This window comes from Pecten maximus, chromosome 11, assembly GCF_902652985.1.
Source record: "Pecten maximus chromosome 11, xPecMax1.1, whole genome shotgun sequence".
NCBI lineage: Eukaryota > Metazoa > Mollusca > Bivalvia > Pectinida > Pectinidae > Pecten > Pecten maximus.
In genome coordinates, this window is record NC_047025.1 from 9,092,732 (window position 1) to 9,109,658 (window position 16,927).

Genomic DNA, 16,927 nt, shown 5'->3' on the forward strand with positions numbered 1-16,927 from the left:
GGGTAAAGGGAGGCAAATGCTATACATGTATGTGTTAAGGTTATGCAGTAATCAATGCTATTTTTTAAGATACTGATTATATTCAGGGTATCAATTGGAAGTGTCTGATTCAGTTATATCATATCAAACCTATTTTGCGATATATTTTTTTTAAATCTACAGTTGTTTGGTGAAAAGTACTTTTTCTTATGCGATATGAAGTCAGACGTATTCGATGTTTGTCGAACCGCCATAGCAATGTGACCGAACCCGGACATTACCTTGCCTGGCATAATAGGTGTCGTTGTTAAACAATAAGACGCCTTTTCTCCCCGGAACGCCTGGTCTTATTCTGTACCTTTTCAAGGGTATCCATGCAAATGTATCCGTTTCTTTCATATCTTGCCTCGTTTTATCGACTCTGAGTTTGAATCGCAGTTTTGTGATTCTATCGCTGTTCTCTTTTATTTTTCTTACACATCTCGCAAGTGGAAGTCGGTCTAAGTCAGAATAACACTGTCCATTTTCTCTGTAGCTGTCAAATTTGGCATTTTGACTATATGTGTGGTAATTTGTCCAATGCATTAAATGTATATACCTGTTTGCCTAACTGTCAGTAAATGATAAACTATTCTAATTCAAACGTATACTTAGCCTCGTACATACCCTACAATTAATCAGGATATTTAATAAAATAATTTGTGTTACACTATCTCAGGTTAGATTTAGGTTAATTATGTACCTTTGACCTAATGCCATATATAAAGTGAAACTTATTTGTTCATATATTGCAGACAGGGTGACATTGCACAAAAACTAGGTCACTGTGACATACATTCGAGTAGTAGTTGCGGTAAAAAATGCTTCTTCGGTCTCGTTAGTCTATATCAAGCAATATAATAAAACAATATTCAAACTTAATATGATTGTATGTCATTTTTGAAAAGCCCATGTATGCATTCTCCTTTACACCTTTTTACTTGGATTTGTGATTGTTTAGCATGATCAAGATGGGTTTGGACTAATTTTGGTTCGTCTAAATATTTCTCAACTAAACGTCAACACAAGATTATAACAGCCATTTTCTTCTTTTATTTAAATTTTGCGATGTAATTTTACATCAAATTGTGATACACAACTCGTGTATGTAATGCGTTACACAGGACGAAGCGGGTGTTTGCAATAACTCTATGAACAGCTTGTCTTGGAACCTTTCTCTCCCTTCTGTTTGCAATAACAGTTGTTGAATTTGACACCTTTAACAACCGACGTATATCCCGTTGTTCCAACCGGTACACACTTGCCCTTTGAATCCATGCACACTGGAAAAGAGCAATTACAAACAATTATATTCTCAGGTGAAATGTAAAATGTACCTACTTATAGGGGGTGAGAATGTTACTTCATTGTATTGGTGCCAAAAGAGCAAAATAACATCAATTTGATCTAAAATAAATCCCGAATCAGAAAAATGATTAAATATCTAGGCATCGAGTGGTATACACATACATGACGTAAAATAAATATATAAAAACGAAACTTCATTTATTTTACAGATGGGAAAAAAAGTTATAACAACTTAAATTAATCACACTTGTTGGCCCGGATGGAAGTGTGCGAGGGGTGTTACTGTGGGAGAAAACCGGATTATCCGGGGAAACCAGACAGGTGACCAGATACTTTTCACGTCCGATCGGGGAATCGAACCCCGGTCGTCTAGGTTAAGCCATCTAACCACTATATGGGTTCTACATGTATACCATAATATATTTAAACAACACGTACATCATGTACATGTATATATATATCGTATACAGGTCATTATGTTGAAACACCTAGTCTTATTGATATGAAGAGACAATGTCATTACCTGACATTCTCTTACAGATATTTTTATAAAATGTGAGGCCCGGAATAGCTACGTTCTCCCCATAGACAAACACTAATGTGTTTATCCTTCATTTACCACTACACTCTACAGTGAGCCAGGGAGAATGGGATCGCGCGCATCATGGAGTAATACTTTCTAATTGATGACGTCACACATACATATACATGTACATTAATATCAAATATCTATACCGAAATACGCCAGCTGTGCGTAAAATCTCGCAAAGATAACGTACATACATATTAAAACAACCTATTATTGTGATACTGTTAAATCATGGTCAGTGATTACGTCATACATATCATCAAATATCCCGTAGTAACTACCAACTGATGACGTCATATATATATATATATATATATATATATATTCAAGCGTAATGTTCTATTTGCCAAATTATGACGTCATACATATACTCGAAAACCTGTAACTAGGCCAACATATGATGTCACATTAACTCAAACATCCTGTGATATCCGTCATATTGACGTCATATGTATATGAAAATCTCCTGTGATATCAGTCATAATGACGTCATATGTATATGAAAAGATGTGATATCCGTCATAATGACGTCATATGTATATGAAAATCTCCTATGATATTCGTTATAATGCCATCACATGTATATGTAGATACCCTGTGATATCCGTTTTAATGACGTCACATGTATCTATTTACATATCTCCCTTCTTCAGCTAAGTAAATTCTGACTGCGTTAAATTAGCGTAAACGCAGTGGAAAAAAGGCTCAGCGGAGTAATAAGCGCGGGATTTGGTAACATAATCACGACGCCGTCTCTTTGTGACGTTACGTTAAATAGACGGCGCCATTTTCAAAGGACTGATCTACGCAATTTTAGCGTTTTCTTCTGTTACCCGAGGATCTCTGTACACAAAACTAATGTCAAGTGAGTGTTTTGTCAAAAACTGAATATTGCGGTAATTAGTGAATATTTAACTTCTCCACGAGGTAAGCTAACAGCAAATGTTTGAAGCGTACAATTCGTATCGAACATTCGACCACGTCACTACTAAATCTGTGTCGATATCCGCTGTGCTTGACAACCATAGTTAACCCGAGACGGAAATTGTTGATTGTGAATTAATTGAAAACGTAAAATGTATTAAACAAAAATATTGAGTTGTTTCTTTGAATTTTGATACCAATACTGGTATCTTAACGTAGATTCACTGAAACTATATTATCTTAGCAACCGCGGCGGCCTTAGTTACCAACGTCGCATCCCATCACGACTTTTATTTTCTTCGTAAGGTATTTCAACGATTCGTTTAATGTAAATATATATGCATTAAACGGTGTTTTTATTGCTTTTACGGTGGTATGAACGCAATGGCATACAGACATATTCAATATATAGCGCTAAGATATCCATTATAATGACGTCACATGATAAAACCTATCAGTTTACTTACATTTTTGTACTAATTGTTCCTGATGTGTGGCACGGTATTTCCTTTGGATGATTTTACATACACGTTCGTTACATTCTTTATCCACCCATGTTTCGTCTTCCTTCTTGCACTTCTTTTCCCAAGGACAACCTGTAAATAATCAAATATGCAAATCTGCGTGGAAATCTATTGATATCAAATATACTTTAAAAAATATGATTATCAGAATATTTCATATTACATAACAAAGCAAGCTCTTCTTGAACTGGTTACATTATACTAGTTTATGAAATATGATTATCGTTTGTATGTAAGCGATGCGCGTTTCTTTTTTTTTTTTTCTTTTTTTTTTCAAGTTTTGTTTTTGTTTTTTGGGGATTTTTTTTTGGGGGGGGGGGGGGGGGGGATTGTTGTTGTTGTTTTTTGTTTGATTGTTTTTTTGTGTGTGCTTTTTTCAGCTTTTATATCTTAATCAATTTATAATCTCTTTTTAATGACGAAACAAATCATCATTAATGCCATAAAATTATGCGCTTCATTGATATTGTTATATCAATTGTTTCAGTGCCGTATCGTCTAAAATTAATCGAACTAGATATCTCTTAATGAGTGCTACACTTTTGCACATCATTTGGAATAAATTAGCGAAATTCCTATGAAATAGCACAAAACAAACCAGGTATAAAGTCAAAACTTAGGGATTAATGTCATGTTCAGTGTATATCATTTTAAAACTTACCATGTTCAGATGCTTTGACTCTCATTCTAATTAAGTAGTTCCTCTTCTTATGTGGGAAACTTCCACATGTCAATGTTGCACACAATGTATTGTTGAACCATTGTTTTCCTTCGGGGTAGCATTTCCCATTATATCTACAAGCTAAAGTTAGATTCATAAGAATATAATAATTCAATTAATCTGAGAATGTTCCTCAACGATTCAAATTTAAAAAAAAATCTCTAAAAATATATGTTTCTACATCTGCGTAGCACTCAGTATTTTGGGAGCGGAACGATTGGTTCGCCCGTTGTCAGTATAATGTGACCGGGTGGGGTGTCCTGCTGGGTGTCTTCTCAAGTATGGTTCAGAGAGGTTGCAATATAAAGTCGGTATCAGTTCTGCACTGTCACAAGGAGACAAACACCAACATACCGCAGCCTCCTAAAATACACACATAGCACACACCTCACCACACGCATGCATCTTACACTCAGGGAAGACCGCCATTAAATGGTCATAGCTGTTGATGAGGACTTGGAACCGTACTTAACCAAACTCAATAAAACTTCCCGCAGATTAACCTTAAGTTCAAAACCAAGATATATTTTACGGAGATGATATAAAATGATTTTTTATTTTCTAAATTCGCAAATGTATACATAATTAAGCAATATATAATATATGTTATTACACATATAGATTAAGTGAAATTATACATATAAATTTAGTGATACAAAATATATGTAACTACACATGTACATTTAGAGTACATGTATATTACGACTGAAGAATACAAAACTTTAGCCTGCAATTGATGCATCCTTTTAGAACTCGACAGTAATGCTTTGGGATCACATGTGTAGAAAATAACGCCACCTGTCGCGTCATATCCGGGACCAAAAGAATATTATACGGCTATGCCGAAAAACAGAACAGAGGTTAGGCGAGACAAAGCTGGCTTTAATTGTTGACCAGATATAGTGATCAGAAATACCGATGGTTTCATTGTTTTAACTACATTGCATTGTTGACTAATACATTGTTTACAGTGACTTTACAACATTATAAGAGTTACCTCCCTTATATCACTTTAAGTATATTCTGGGAATCTGTTAAAAGTTCAATAATTTTGGTTTATCAATATAAATTATTAGAAAAAAACAACATATAAGGGTAAGTACACATACCTTAAAAACATAATCATTTACTAAAAGGTCATGACACACACACGTTTTATCTTAACAAGTTCTACTTTTCATAAGAAGTTAGATATGGCATAAAGGATGACGTGAAATATCGGGGCTACAAGTCTACCAGCAGCGCTACCCAACTTGATCAAACTTACCTAGTGCGTCGGGAATAAATCCTATCTTATCACCCTTCTGTCCACACCTGAATTTAGAACATTGCCTCATGATCGTTTTACCCTCGGAAACACAACCTTTGTTGTACGGACAACCTGCGACATAAAATATTATACATTTGGTGAATGTAATATAAACATAAAACAATCAAACACATTTGATTTCATGTTTATTATGTAAAAGATTTCTTACATTGGTTATACTTTACCCGTGGATTTTATAATTGTCCAAGTCTAGTGTATCATTATTATTTTTTAAAAAGTAAAAATAATAATATATATATTTATTACATTTTTACCAGTGAAATATCAAAAATTATTCATTTTATTTTAAAAGTGATATTTTTCACTAGTGAAAAATATCACTTTTGATGATTTGACCAATCAAATTAATGATTAGAAAATACCAAAATAATTGACCAATCAGAAAGCCCGACATATATGTCAGCACCTGGACAGGGGAAACTACTTTTTTTGTTTACATTAGGCCTAGTTAGCATACGGGGTAGGTTTTTCGTTGATAAAAAATGTAATAAACAGAATATCTAACAGTGTCTTCAGTAATACCAAATATATTTCACTCGTGTGGCTAATACTCGTGAAAAATATCAAAATATTAGCCCCACTCGTGAAATATATTTGGTATTACTGAAGACACTGTTAGATATCCTTTATATATTTTAAGTACATGGTATCCGGATTCCGGTACTTGTTTTTTTTATTACTCACTTCTAAAACGTACGGAACTAATTTCACTTGTAGTAAAATGTATCGTAATATATAGGCAGAAACTGTGGTATAACCTCTCAATTTTGTAATTATTCTAATCCATTCTTTACAATGTATCATGATATCCGAAGAGCATTGTTTATCGAACATTATGTAATTTTTTGCTTGTTTCATACCGTATTTCTTTGGTTCCAGAGAGAGTTTATTGCCATCCAATGTACATCTATAGGTGTTGCATCGAATTTCAACGGTTCCGCCAACTGGAATACATTTTCGTGTTCCTCTTACCCAACATGCTGAAAATAAACCCATATCAAATTCAGTTCCCCACAGCCTTCATATCCACTACATATCGCGAGTGTATTGTATTGCTGTTAAATTCTACAAGGTTAATATTTCGCGGCATAAGTGAAAAGATATATGTTGCATCCATTTTTGATGACCTAAAACTATTAGATGATATTTAATCATATCTTGTATGATATAGAGCTAACAAAAGCAAAACTTTACATACTAGACGTATAAGACAACTTCTTGTGGATGGCTACATTATAAACTCATTCATATAATCGCTCGTTAATTCGCATTAACACTATCTTGAATTTTTTTTCTGATTATTTCTTTTAGCGATCGTTAGTGTAGAAAACAAACCAATTAGTCTATACAACCAACTAGTTAGCATTGATAACAATTCAATTCGTCAAGACAAACATGCATGCTAGTCCAACAATCAGCTAGTATCTGTTTGTCTAGACAACAAATCAGTTGGTAAGGACAAACATTCATGTTCGTTTAGACAACAAATCAGCTAGTCAAGACAACAAACCAGTTAGTATCAACTTGTCTGGGCAACAAATCAGTTTGTCTAGACATAGTTTAAGCTTGTCCAGACGACAAATTTGTTAGTCTAGACAACAGATCAGTCAGTCCGAACAACTAATAAGTTGGTCTAGGCAAAAATAGCAAAGGGTGGCCATTGACACATTGTAACTCCCTTTACTTGAATACTCTGATAGGTCGAATATATCTGCTCACTCGAATTCGTTGATAAATTATGACACCATCATTTCTTCGACTTCGATTAAAAGAAGATTGACTGTGAATATGTTAAGATTTAAAATCATCTATATCTATATACAGTTTAAAGATTTATTTCTACACGTTAAAAGTTTCGCTGAAGCTTCCGTTACTCATGGGGAAAGGCATTGTAGTCTTTTGCAGTACCATTAAAAGCTAGAGCCTTATAATTAAGAAAAAAGCATAGGGGAAAATTTGCTGAAGTAAAACTTACCTGGTTTGGTGTTAATTTTGCTTTGTTTTACTCCTTTCTCTGAATAAGCGACACAGGAGTATTGAAAACATCCATCTTCCCACTCATCACCGGCTTTCTTACATTTCTTGTTGAATTTGCAGCCCACTGAAAACATATCGTACACCCTTAAGTGAGAGTAGATAACATTGTTACGTATAATATATACAGGTAACCAAACCTTAAACAAATATTAAATTACAAATATAAAACTCGATCTAAATATGAAATACTACAAACTTTGATGTGACAACAAATCATATGAAAAGATTCAAAGAAATGATGTCAATTTGATATTCGTTGTATTAGAACGAGAGAAGAATGAAGAAGAGGACAGAAATGAAACTAAACAAGGGGTTTTAAGTGTTCGGATTTGTTCTGTTATGAACATATGACTAGAGCTTACAACAATGTAATTTTTCAAATCGGTGGGAAAACTGAAGAAAATTTTTGAAGTCATGATCTGCCATATTCGCGTGTATTGATCTGCAGCAAGGTGACTTTTATAATTAGTCTAACCCTTCTTTCTGAAACGGTAAATATATACAAAATTCTTTCAAAAACATATGTATGTCAATCGGTTCTACAATAAACACTAACGATTGCAATTTTTGTATATATATTCCATAATGATATTATGATAACTCTGTCCAATATTTATTTTGTTTCGTTTTCATCATTCACTGGTCTGATGAAGTGGCATTTCTGAGTTGATTGGACGTTTGGGATATAGGTAATAAAACATAACAAATAAACAAAAGTGTCAACTTATCCTAGTATCCGGTTACCAGGAGTGGTTTTTTGTTTGTTTGTATGTGTTTCGTTTTGTTTCTATTGCACAGTATCATATGTACCGTACTAAAGTAGATTTAATGTCCTATTGTTGTTATAAAACAGGTGGCTGGAGAAATTTATACTTCGGATCATGATGGTCAAAGCCGATTACCCGTAGGAATCGATAGTAATGATCATTATTAATGTGAATCCTGACGTCACAAGGTTATCATTTATACCTACGCAGACCCTTAAAGGGATTATCTGTTAGACGGTTTAACCCCTTGTTACAGCTAAGGTCCTATAATGAGGACCGGTTTGAAGTGTTGTCTCACTGTAATATCTAAACCTTGACGCAAAAGCGATACATTCTTACTACTCTTTTCAAAAATCGAATATTAACAGCTTTGGTTTATTTCTATTTAACGTCCTATTAATAGCTAGGTTCATATCGAAAGGGAGGACCAGAGTCGTTCTGGTCGTGTTGAATGCCGATATTTAAACCATAATACAGGTGGCAACCAATCGTGATCAGAAATGGAAGCGCCGTAGGCTGTGATTAATATCTTATGTGCCTTATAGGGAACAACCAACCACCTATGTATAGTGATTAATACCGTATGTGCCTTATAGGGAACAACCAACCACCTGCGTATAGAAAGTTGAGCTAAGGATAAAATGTCTGGCAGCCACTGATTGGCCAGTATGTTATGAAGTGAGAAAATAGATATGTAGCCTGATAGGTAACTATTAATAAGAAATGTTAATATAAATTTCGTAAGTCCGATTGATTTTTTTCCCAAAAGTTCAGGTAATAATATTAAACAGGTAAACATTTAAGATTTTTGAGAATTTTTACTGCGAAATTCACCTATTTTCAAAATGGCTACCCTGGAGAAAATTTGAGCTGAAGGACCCAACTTTTTTTTTGATTAGGTATTATATCAGACCCTTAACTTTTGTTATAAACCATAATTGTCATATTGAATTCAAGAACTTGAATGAAATACTCCAAAACGTTAACACTAAATCTATGGGAAAACAATTGGTTGGTTGGTCCCTTATATAGTTTCCGCCTGCAGGACCTTCAACTGCCGTAAAATAGGCTCGAAATGATATTTTGCTCAGTTACAAGTTAACATAAGGTAGTTTAGCTACCTAATATAAGGCCCAAACTACACTTTCTTTAGTTTATGGTTTAAAAAGGCAAAACATTTCGATATCATAATATGACCAAAATAAATTACATCTTGGTTAAAGAGAAATGAATGGAAACAAACTATTGATGCAATGACGGCCAAAGAGAATTTACAAAGCTAATGAAATAAGAAATGAAAGATTATTCAACTGATTTTTTTGTAATGTCCGAATACCCTTCGCTTACTAAATTGGTTTTGTCGGTTAGTTATATGCACAGGCTAACTAAATTATTACTGTTCCTTAGTGTACTTATTTAAGTATCACTACTCAATTTTACATCAAATTTCCACCATAAATTGTAATTGTTTTGTATTTGCTCAAAGGCATTATTGCCTAATGCAAAATAAAGACATTATGATCAGGTGACTGAATACATGTATTGGAATTTGATAAGTATAAGCTTTTCATTGCCATTTAACAGGTGAAAGATCCAGACAGGCTAATAAAATAAGTTTGAAACCTACAGAAGTTAAACTCCAGTGAGTACAGTACGGTATAGTTCAAGGTAATAATATAAGGAATTTAGAATCTAGCAGTTGTCGAAATCATAGTCAAGTATTCATACTTTCCATTGGTCCCGCTTCAGCAGATAAAGACCCGTCCTTCTTGGTTGTAACAACACAGCTGTAAGTATGACACTCGTTCTTCCATTGTTCGCCATTTTTCCTGCATGTACCGTTGTGGTTACACCCTACAAAGAATAAATAAGATAAAATAATAATAATAACAATTGCATGATGTAACCTGCACAAGATTAGCTTGACAGACAGCTAATATACAAATACGATATGATTATGTAACTTTGATTAGCATTATATCACAACGGAATGTACAACCAAGTATCTTAATAAGAGCGACGAACAATCGGTAAATAGCTGTTTACAAAACAAGATAGCTTTTTTATTTTGAGATCGCACAAATGACCAGATCTCTGTGACTTTAAAACTGACATATTGGTATAGTCTCCGTTTATACAATGATAAAACTATAGTCCAAAATATCATCCCCGTTTGATTTTAAAAGTCAAAGAGATTGGTGAATGGGTGGAAATAGTCTTTAAGATTTGTGAATGGACGGAAATTGAAATGTTCTCAGAAATTGGTAATTCGGTGGAAATGGTCTTAGAATAAATTAAGTGGACAGAAAATGTCATAGAGACGGATGAAGATAAATGGACATAAATGTCGTCGATTGGTTAGTGGAAACGGGTTAGATGGTAGACAATTGACGGACGTGGACAGTGATAAGAGCGAGGGTGATAATACGACCCATGAATCTGATTACATACCTGCGTTGACTTCGACAGCATACACAGTTGTCTTTTCATCAGGCTGGGTCATGTTACAGAAGTAGTTATGGCAACCATCCTTCCATTTAGCCTTGTCCTTGTAACAGCCGTCCCTCCAGATACATGCTTTAAGGGAAAGGTTTGAACACGAACATGAGTAAAAAAAAATCACAAAAAAAAGTAAAACGAAATAACAAAATTTATATTAAATCGAATCGTAATGAGAACAATTATTCTTAAGACAGACATTCAATGTAATAACATCATCCGTACTAAAGCCTCTGAAATATTTTTTTCAGATATTATGAATCACAATTGTCACGTACTCTGTCAGTACAGGAATTTCATCTTACCGTTGGCCTGCTTTTCGATTTTGCCGTTAACACATCGGTAGAATCTACATTTGAGATCTGTATCAAACCATTCGTCGCCGTCATTGTACTTGGTGCCAGATTTTTTGTCCTTGCAGCCTGCAATTAAAATATATCGAAACAAATCTAAAGAAGGCACACAAAAGGAAATCGCCCTTGAATATCAATACAGTTATGCAAATACAGTAACATGAGAGGCTAAATAATGAATATTACTTTTCCTGGTGAAGCCAATTTGGTAATTTTATGACGCGTCAGTGAGGCTGGGGTAACTAGTTTGGAATATTTATTGCAGGATTAGTTGGTATCATAAACATGAATATATCGTGAGAAAGAAAAAAAGGGATTCACCACGACAGATGCATTTTTCTGTAAAAGTAATACCAGTCACGAGCAAGATATGACAAAAACGTTGGTCATTATGTAATTGTTAGGGGCTGTAGAAGCCCTAATAATAACTACAGTCAGGAGGGACGAATGTCTGTCGAAGTACTAATAGATGGAATGAACATATATAAGGTAGAAATAGTGACAATGTCACAATACAAAAAGCCCGAATAGTTAATATTTTAGCAGACATTGTCAGTATTGTACGAAGTAAACCTGAATAGTCATGTATATAATATCAAAAGAACGCTGTTTTTGTTTTTCCATAATGAATAAAATGTCTGAATGAATCATTGAAGGAAACCATTCAATGTAATTATCTTTCTATTTAAAAATGACACAAACTAGTTATCATATTGTCTAAATGAAAACAATACATACATGAAACAATTGATTTGTTTCCAAACAATAATCACCAACGTAAAAACCTTTTTGCTTTGAATGGGTAAGGTATGATTGGGTATATTGAAGATAGAGTGTTTTACCTTTTTGTGCTGCTGCCATGCCAATAAGGCAACCAACAATGAACGCCAGCCAGATGCTCTTCATTGCTGAGTCTGAAACCGAAAATTAATTAATGATCAGATCTACAAAATAAATTAAAAAAATCAATCAATAAATAAACACATGAAAATAACCAAATAAATAAAGGTCATCAAAATAGATGGATAAAGATAAGAAGTAGCATTACAATTTATAATTATATGAATTGAAGGGCGTTGTAATTGCGTTAGCAATCGCATAAACGCAGTGTGTTATTTTGATAAAGTAAATTGGTAGGGATAGTGACTGCGATGTATGATAACCGTGGTAGTGAAACATATAGCATCAATGACTCGCCATCATAAGTGTTTTTTATAAGGAATAATAAGAAGACTGTTTCCTGAAGCTAACTCATACTTAGATCGTTCATCCTTTCAAACAATTTTGTGCAACTGCAATATAACTTAAGTATACATAGATCAGATTCTCCAAAGTGGATGTATATCGGGTACCGAAGGTCGTGATATGGCACACTATCGAACCGGCTCACTGTTCATTATCGTATGTGTATGTCACGGCTTTTAAATATACGTCACGTAACGGTAACTAAATAAAACATGGGAAATTGTGGATAATATACCACTAAAACAATGAATATACGCGACAATGTTTGAAAAACGTACCTACGAATGTATTTGATTCTGACCAGGGATACTAATTATCCGATAAATGCCTTTGAGGAATCCATGCATTATCTACTAATACGGCGTTTCTAGTTCTTTCCCCTTCAAATCAGTATCATACTAATCGGTATTTAGTGAGGGACTGTCCCGGTAGGAGGTGAATTCGCATATGTAGCTTTCGTAAACTCATCTATTATCTCTCACAAATTATTCACATGTTTGTGCCACACTGCAATTTAGTACAACTTTAAAAACGTGACGGTACAAAAACATAACACAAGGAATCATCAAGCACTACACATCGCTAGTATCTATAGGGACCAACCAACCAATTGTTTTCCCATATACTTTAGTGTTAAAGTTTTGGAGTATTTCATTCAAATTCTTGAATTCAATATGACAATTATGGTTTATAACAAAAGTTTAGGGTCTCATATAACACATAATCAAAAAAAAAAGTTGGGTCCTTCAGCTCAAATTTTCTCCAGGGTAGCCATTTTGAAAATGGGTGAATTTCGCAGTAAAAATTCTCAAAGACCTGAAATGTTTACCTCTTAATTATTATTACCTCAACTTTTGGAAAAAATTTCAATCGGACTTACGAAATTTACATCAACATTTCTTATGGATAGTTACCTATCAGGCTACATATCTATTTTCTCACGTCATAACATACTGGCCAATCAGTGGCTGCCAGACATTTTATCCTTGGCTCAACTTTCTATACACAGGGGATGTTTCAAAAATCTATTTTTTCAATTGGTTGGTTGTTCCCTATATACATCGTATCATTATCAGTAATCATGGTGCATAATGAAACAGGAACTAAAGATAGTATGTGGAACACGAGGGACCGCACTCGCTATGTTGGATCGTGAGCACTAAGAAAAAATAAGGCAGAGTTTGAAACATGTTAAAAGTCAGTAAATTAACTAGAATTTCCATTTTGTTATATATACGCATTCTATCATTATTATTAATTTCACAATCAAGCTATCCGCAATAGTTTATATTTCGTTATAAACGTTTTAACAGATAGACTGGGAGGAAGTATGTTTTCTGCCTTAATAAACATCATTGCAATATGAAAACTATGCAAATGATAGATCTCGATATGAAATTTCAATTGGTTGAAGAACCATTTAAGCATTTGGATCTTTTATATGCAGCGATCACTCAGAAATCAATTGTAATTTTCCGTATAGTGATGCTTGCTATATTGGAGTTGTCGGATGGCGCAGTAATAATGCTCTCGCCAATCACCAATGCGACCCGTAGGCTTAATCCGGTATAATAAAAAGTGAATTAACTTTCGTAGTTGTCATAACGTAGTAAATTCAATGTTTTAAGTCAATTAACGTCCCAGAATTGTCTCCGATTTTTTTAACGTTATGCCGGAAGCCCCCTCGCGATTACTGATAGGAATTCTTTCATCATATCGGATGTTATATTAACCTAGAAACGTTATATTAAGAAACTGGATAATGCAAATGCGATCATTGTTTCCTGACGATTGTTTTGTATTTTAAATCAGTTCACCTGATGTCATCTTCATATCACACGAAACAAAATAAAAAACAGAAATTATTAATTTTCAAGCTTCCAGTAAAACTTTTCAGCTAAGTTTGTACGTTTAGGGTTTAACAAAATAATTTTTTCCATTGCTTTGATAAAATCCATATAAGATTATATAAAATACTATTTATTAAAACGTTTTGTATTACATTAAACGGTATAACATCAGGTTAAAATAAAATTGAATAAAAAATAAATATAAAAATATCTTTTTACCTTGATAGTCTGTCTACCTGCAGTGATTTGAAATGTTCATCCACGAAGGGTTGACCACAAAATAATTCAAATGTTTGAATGGCGACTTTTTAAAGACTGTAAGAAAATTGGAAAATTGTATATTGATATTTACTTTGCGATTTTATTACTCGAAATAAAACCATTTTAACTTTAATTATGATATTTTACTATCTAAATAATAAAAACTGGATTGGAAATTATTGTGCCCGTATATGATTTATGAGTTCTGTCCAGTTTTACGACCCTCTTGTCAGACCCAGTAATGCTAAGCCGGCCGTTGAGCCAGGTGTTACCATGAAACGTGGACAAGTAATGAAGGTGAGTCATTCATCCATAAAGAAAACGTATCAAACATAATATATACGTTTTATGATTGATGACGCTGGCATTAACAATTAAACATAGACTCAATATTTCTGTCCAGTATAAAAGACGGCGACGGCTACTGAGCATGTTAGACATTTCTATGTACATTTGAGACGGTTTAATATACAATGCACGTAAGAATGATAAAGAGAGAATACAAGGTATGCATGGAGTAACATATGCATAGATCTCATTTTGTGGGTCCTCTCACAGCTATGCTAACAATGACAATTTGAAACATTTGTTGTAATGTATAAGATATATTTGCTATGTATCCCGCGACTAAATTGTAAAGTGGGGGCTTAGTTCACACACGTCGCCCTTGCTCTGGTGAAATTAGCCATGTTTCCCAAATATCATAACGCATTTAATTAGGAGTTAAGTTCACATGTTTTCATATTTCAACAGTGATTTTCTGCCTTACAGATCCATAACACAGTATTATTTTTGTCTATTCACAAATTTATATCATTATGTAATTCATGCATGTGTGGCATTTTAAAACCTTTGCTATGCGTGTTTTTAGCTATTAAATAATGTTATCATTATTCGGATTATAATTTTCATATGTGTACTTCATCAATAATCAAAGCTATGATAATAGTTCCTAAATTATGCAATGTTAAAAAACAACTTTGATGCTAAATCAGTATGTAGTATATGTTGATGTTATTACGCATGTTATATATTTGAATTCCTGATAGCTTTTATACAGTATTTGTTTTCGGATTTAAAATGGAATCATTGATTTCTCAATCACGATTTTTCTAAGCACATGTTACACATACTTATTTTGACGACCACCTCATAGTTACGCAATATTAACCTTTAAACTCAATGACGTCAAATCAAGAGGGCAAAGAATTTAATTTTCTGATTGGTCAGGCAATTTTTCTTTGCAAAACACTGAACTGTGCATTAAAGTCTAAGTGGCACTGTAGTCTAAGTCATAAAGAGTGACATTTTAGTCATCAGCACATAAGTCCCACCAGATAAGACGTAAGACTGATACTCGCTGTGCCCATTGCATGATGACGTTGATCTTCAGCTAAACATTTGTTCCTGTAACGACGAATTCTTTATGTGTGATGTCCCTAGATCTTGCCATATTAAAGTCGTTAACATGAATTTGATACTCCGCAGTGAAAGTAATACACAAATATAACTGGCCATTCATTGTCATTATGATAAATCAAATCCTTTTAATGTGTTTGCAACATAGAATTTCAGTGAAATGTAACTTAAAAGTGGTCCTAAGCTCGCAGATTTCTTTTAGACCCTGCACTTCAATTTTATTTTATGAGGCTAAATAGCAACTACAATTCAGCGAATCATTCGTGCGAAATTCTGTTCCAATGTTGTGTTTTATGACGTTTTTCCTTCAAGAATTGTTGAGATAGAATTAAGTCATTGGATCTGCGATATTTGTTTGAACAATACATGACTAAAAATAACTTGCATTGTTCTGTTGTAACTGCCATAATCGTACTAAGGGCATATTGAGAATATTTCATTCTCTCATTCTTATCGTCATAGTAATTACATCATATAAAATCGCATTTCTCGCGTCATTGTAAAAAATAAAGGATATCTTTTATAGTTATATTATATAAATTATAACAGACGTTGTTTTTTGCGTACAGTGTTTGTTGATCCTAAGCTTTTAATAAAAATATTAGAGGGATAAAAATAAATTCGCCAATTACTTCATCGCTGGCTATCTTTAAGCTGACATAACTGCAGTTTATGTTTAGCAGTGAGTTTCGAACAATAAATATTTGGAACGTTGACAGTATCATCCAAATGTGTATAATAAAGTTTTATACAGTAGGTAGCAATGCGTACTGAGCATATTGTGAAACTTTAGATAGAGATAGGCAGATTTTACGACTAAAAGAACATGTCGCTATGATCAATTTAATTGAGGATTTTCCAATTGTTTGTACACAATGCATTGTTTGAAATTAAAGGACGTGCCAATGTATTAGGAACCAAACATGACTACTACTTTAATGAATGGAGTCATTGAGAGGGAAAAGTATTTCTTATTACATTCTCAATGACCACCAACACTGAAAATGTCATAAGGGCCTGTAAATGTTGATTGAAAATGAGGATGAACAAAACAGCAAGAAAACGAACTGTAAAATATGATG

The 16,927-nt window shown here is 33.6% G+C and overlaps 1 protein-coding gene across 1 annotated transcript; it reads right to left on the bottom strand.

Annotated features, from left to right (window-relative positions):
• Window positions 1–1,051: 1,051 nt before the first annotated feature.
• On the bottom strand, window positions 1,052–11,989 carry LOC117337852. The gene is made up of 10 exons (XM_033898980.1): window positions 11,913–11,989; window positions 11,023–11,139; window positions 10,670–10,795; window positions 9,947–10,072; window positions 7,390–7,515; window positions 6,275–6,394; window positions 5,352–5,465; window positions 4,025–4,165; window positions 3,307–3,435; window positions 1,052–1,301 (listed from the first exon to the last, which is right to left on the bottom strand). Exons 1-10 carry the CDS (start codon window positions 11,974–11,976, stop codon window positions 1,168–1,170), a joined length of 1,197 nt encoding a protein of 398 aa, XP_033754871.1. The 5' UTR covers window positions 11,977–11,989; the 3' UTR covers window positions 1,052–1,167.
• Window positions 11,990–16,927: the final 4,938 nt, after the last annotated feature.

Excerpts from the sequence above, each read along its gene's own strand:
- LOC117337852 (XM_033898980.1), bottom strand. The coding sequence starts at position 11,976 with ATGAAGAGCATCTGGCTGGCGTTCATTGTTGGTTGCCTTATTGGCATG. Across the intron at positions 3,436-4,024 it reads AGTCAAAGCATCTGAACATG|GTTGTCCTTGGGAAAAGAAG; the intron begins GTAAGTTTTAAA and ends GATTATTTACAG. Across the intron at positions 1,302-3,306 it reads GGAACAATTAGTACAAAAAT|TGTGCATGGATTCAAAGGGC; the intron begins GTAAGTAAACTG and ends GCTCTTTTCCAG.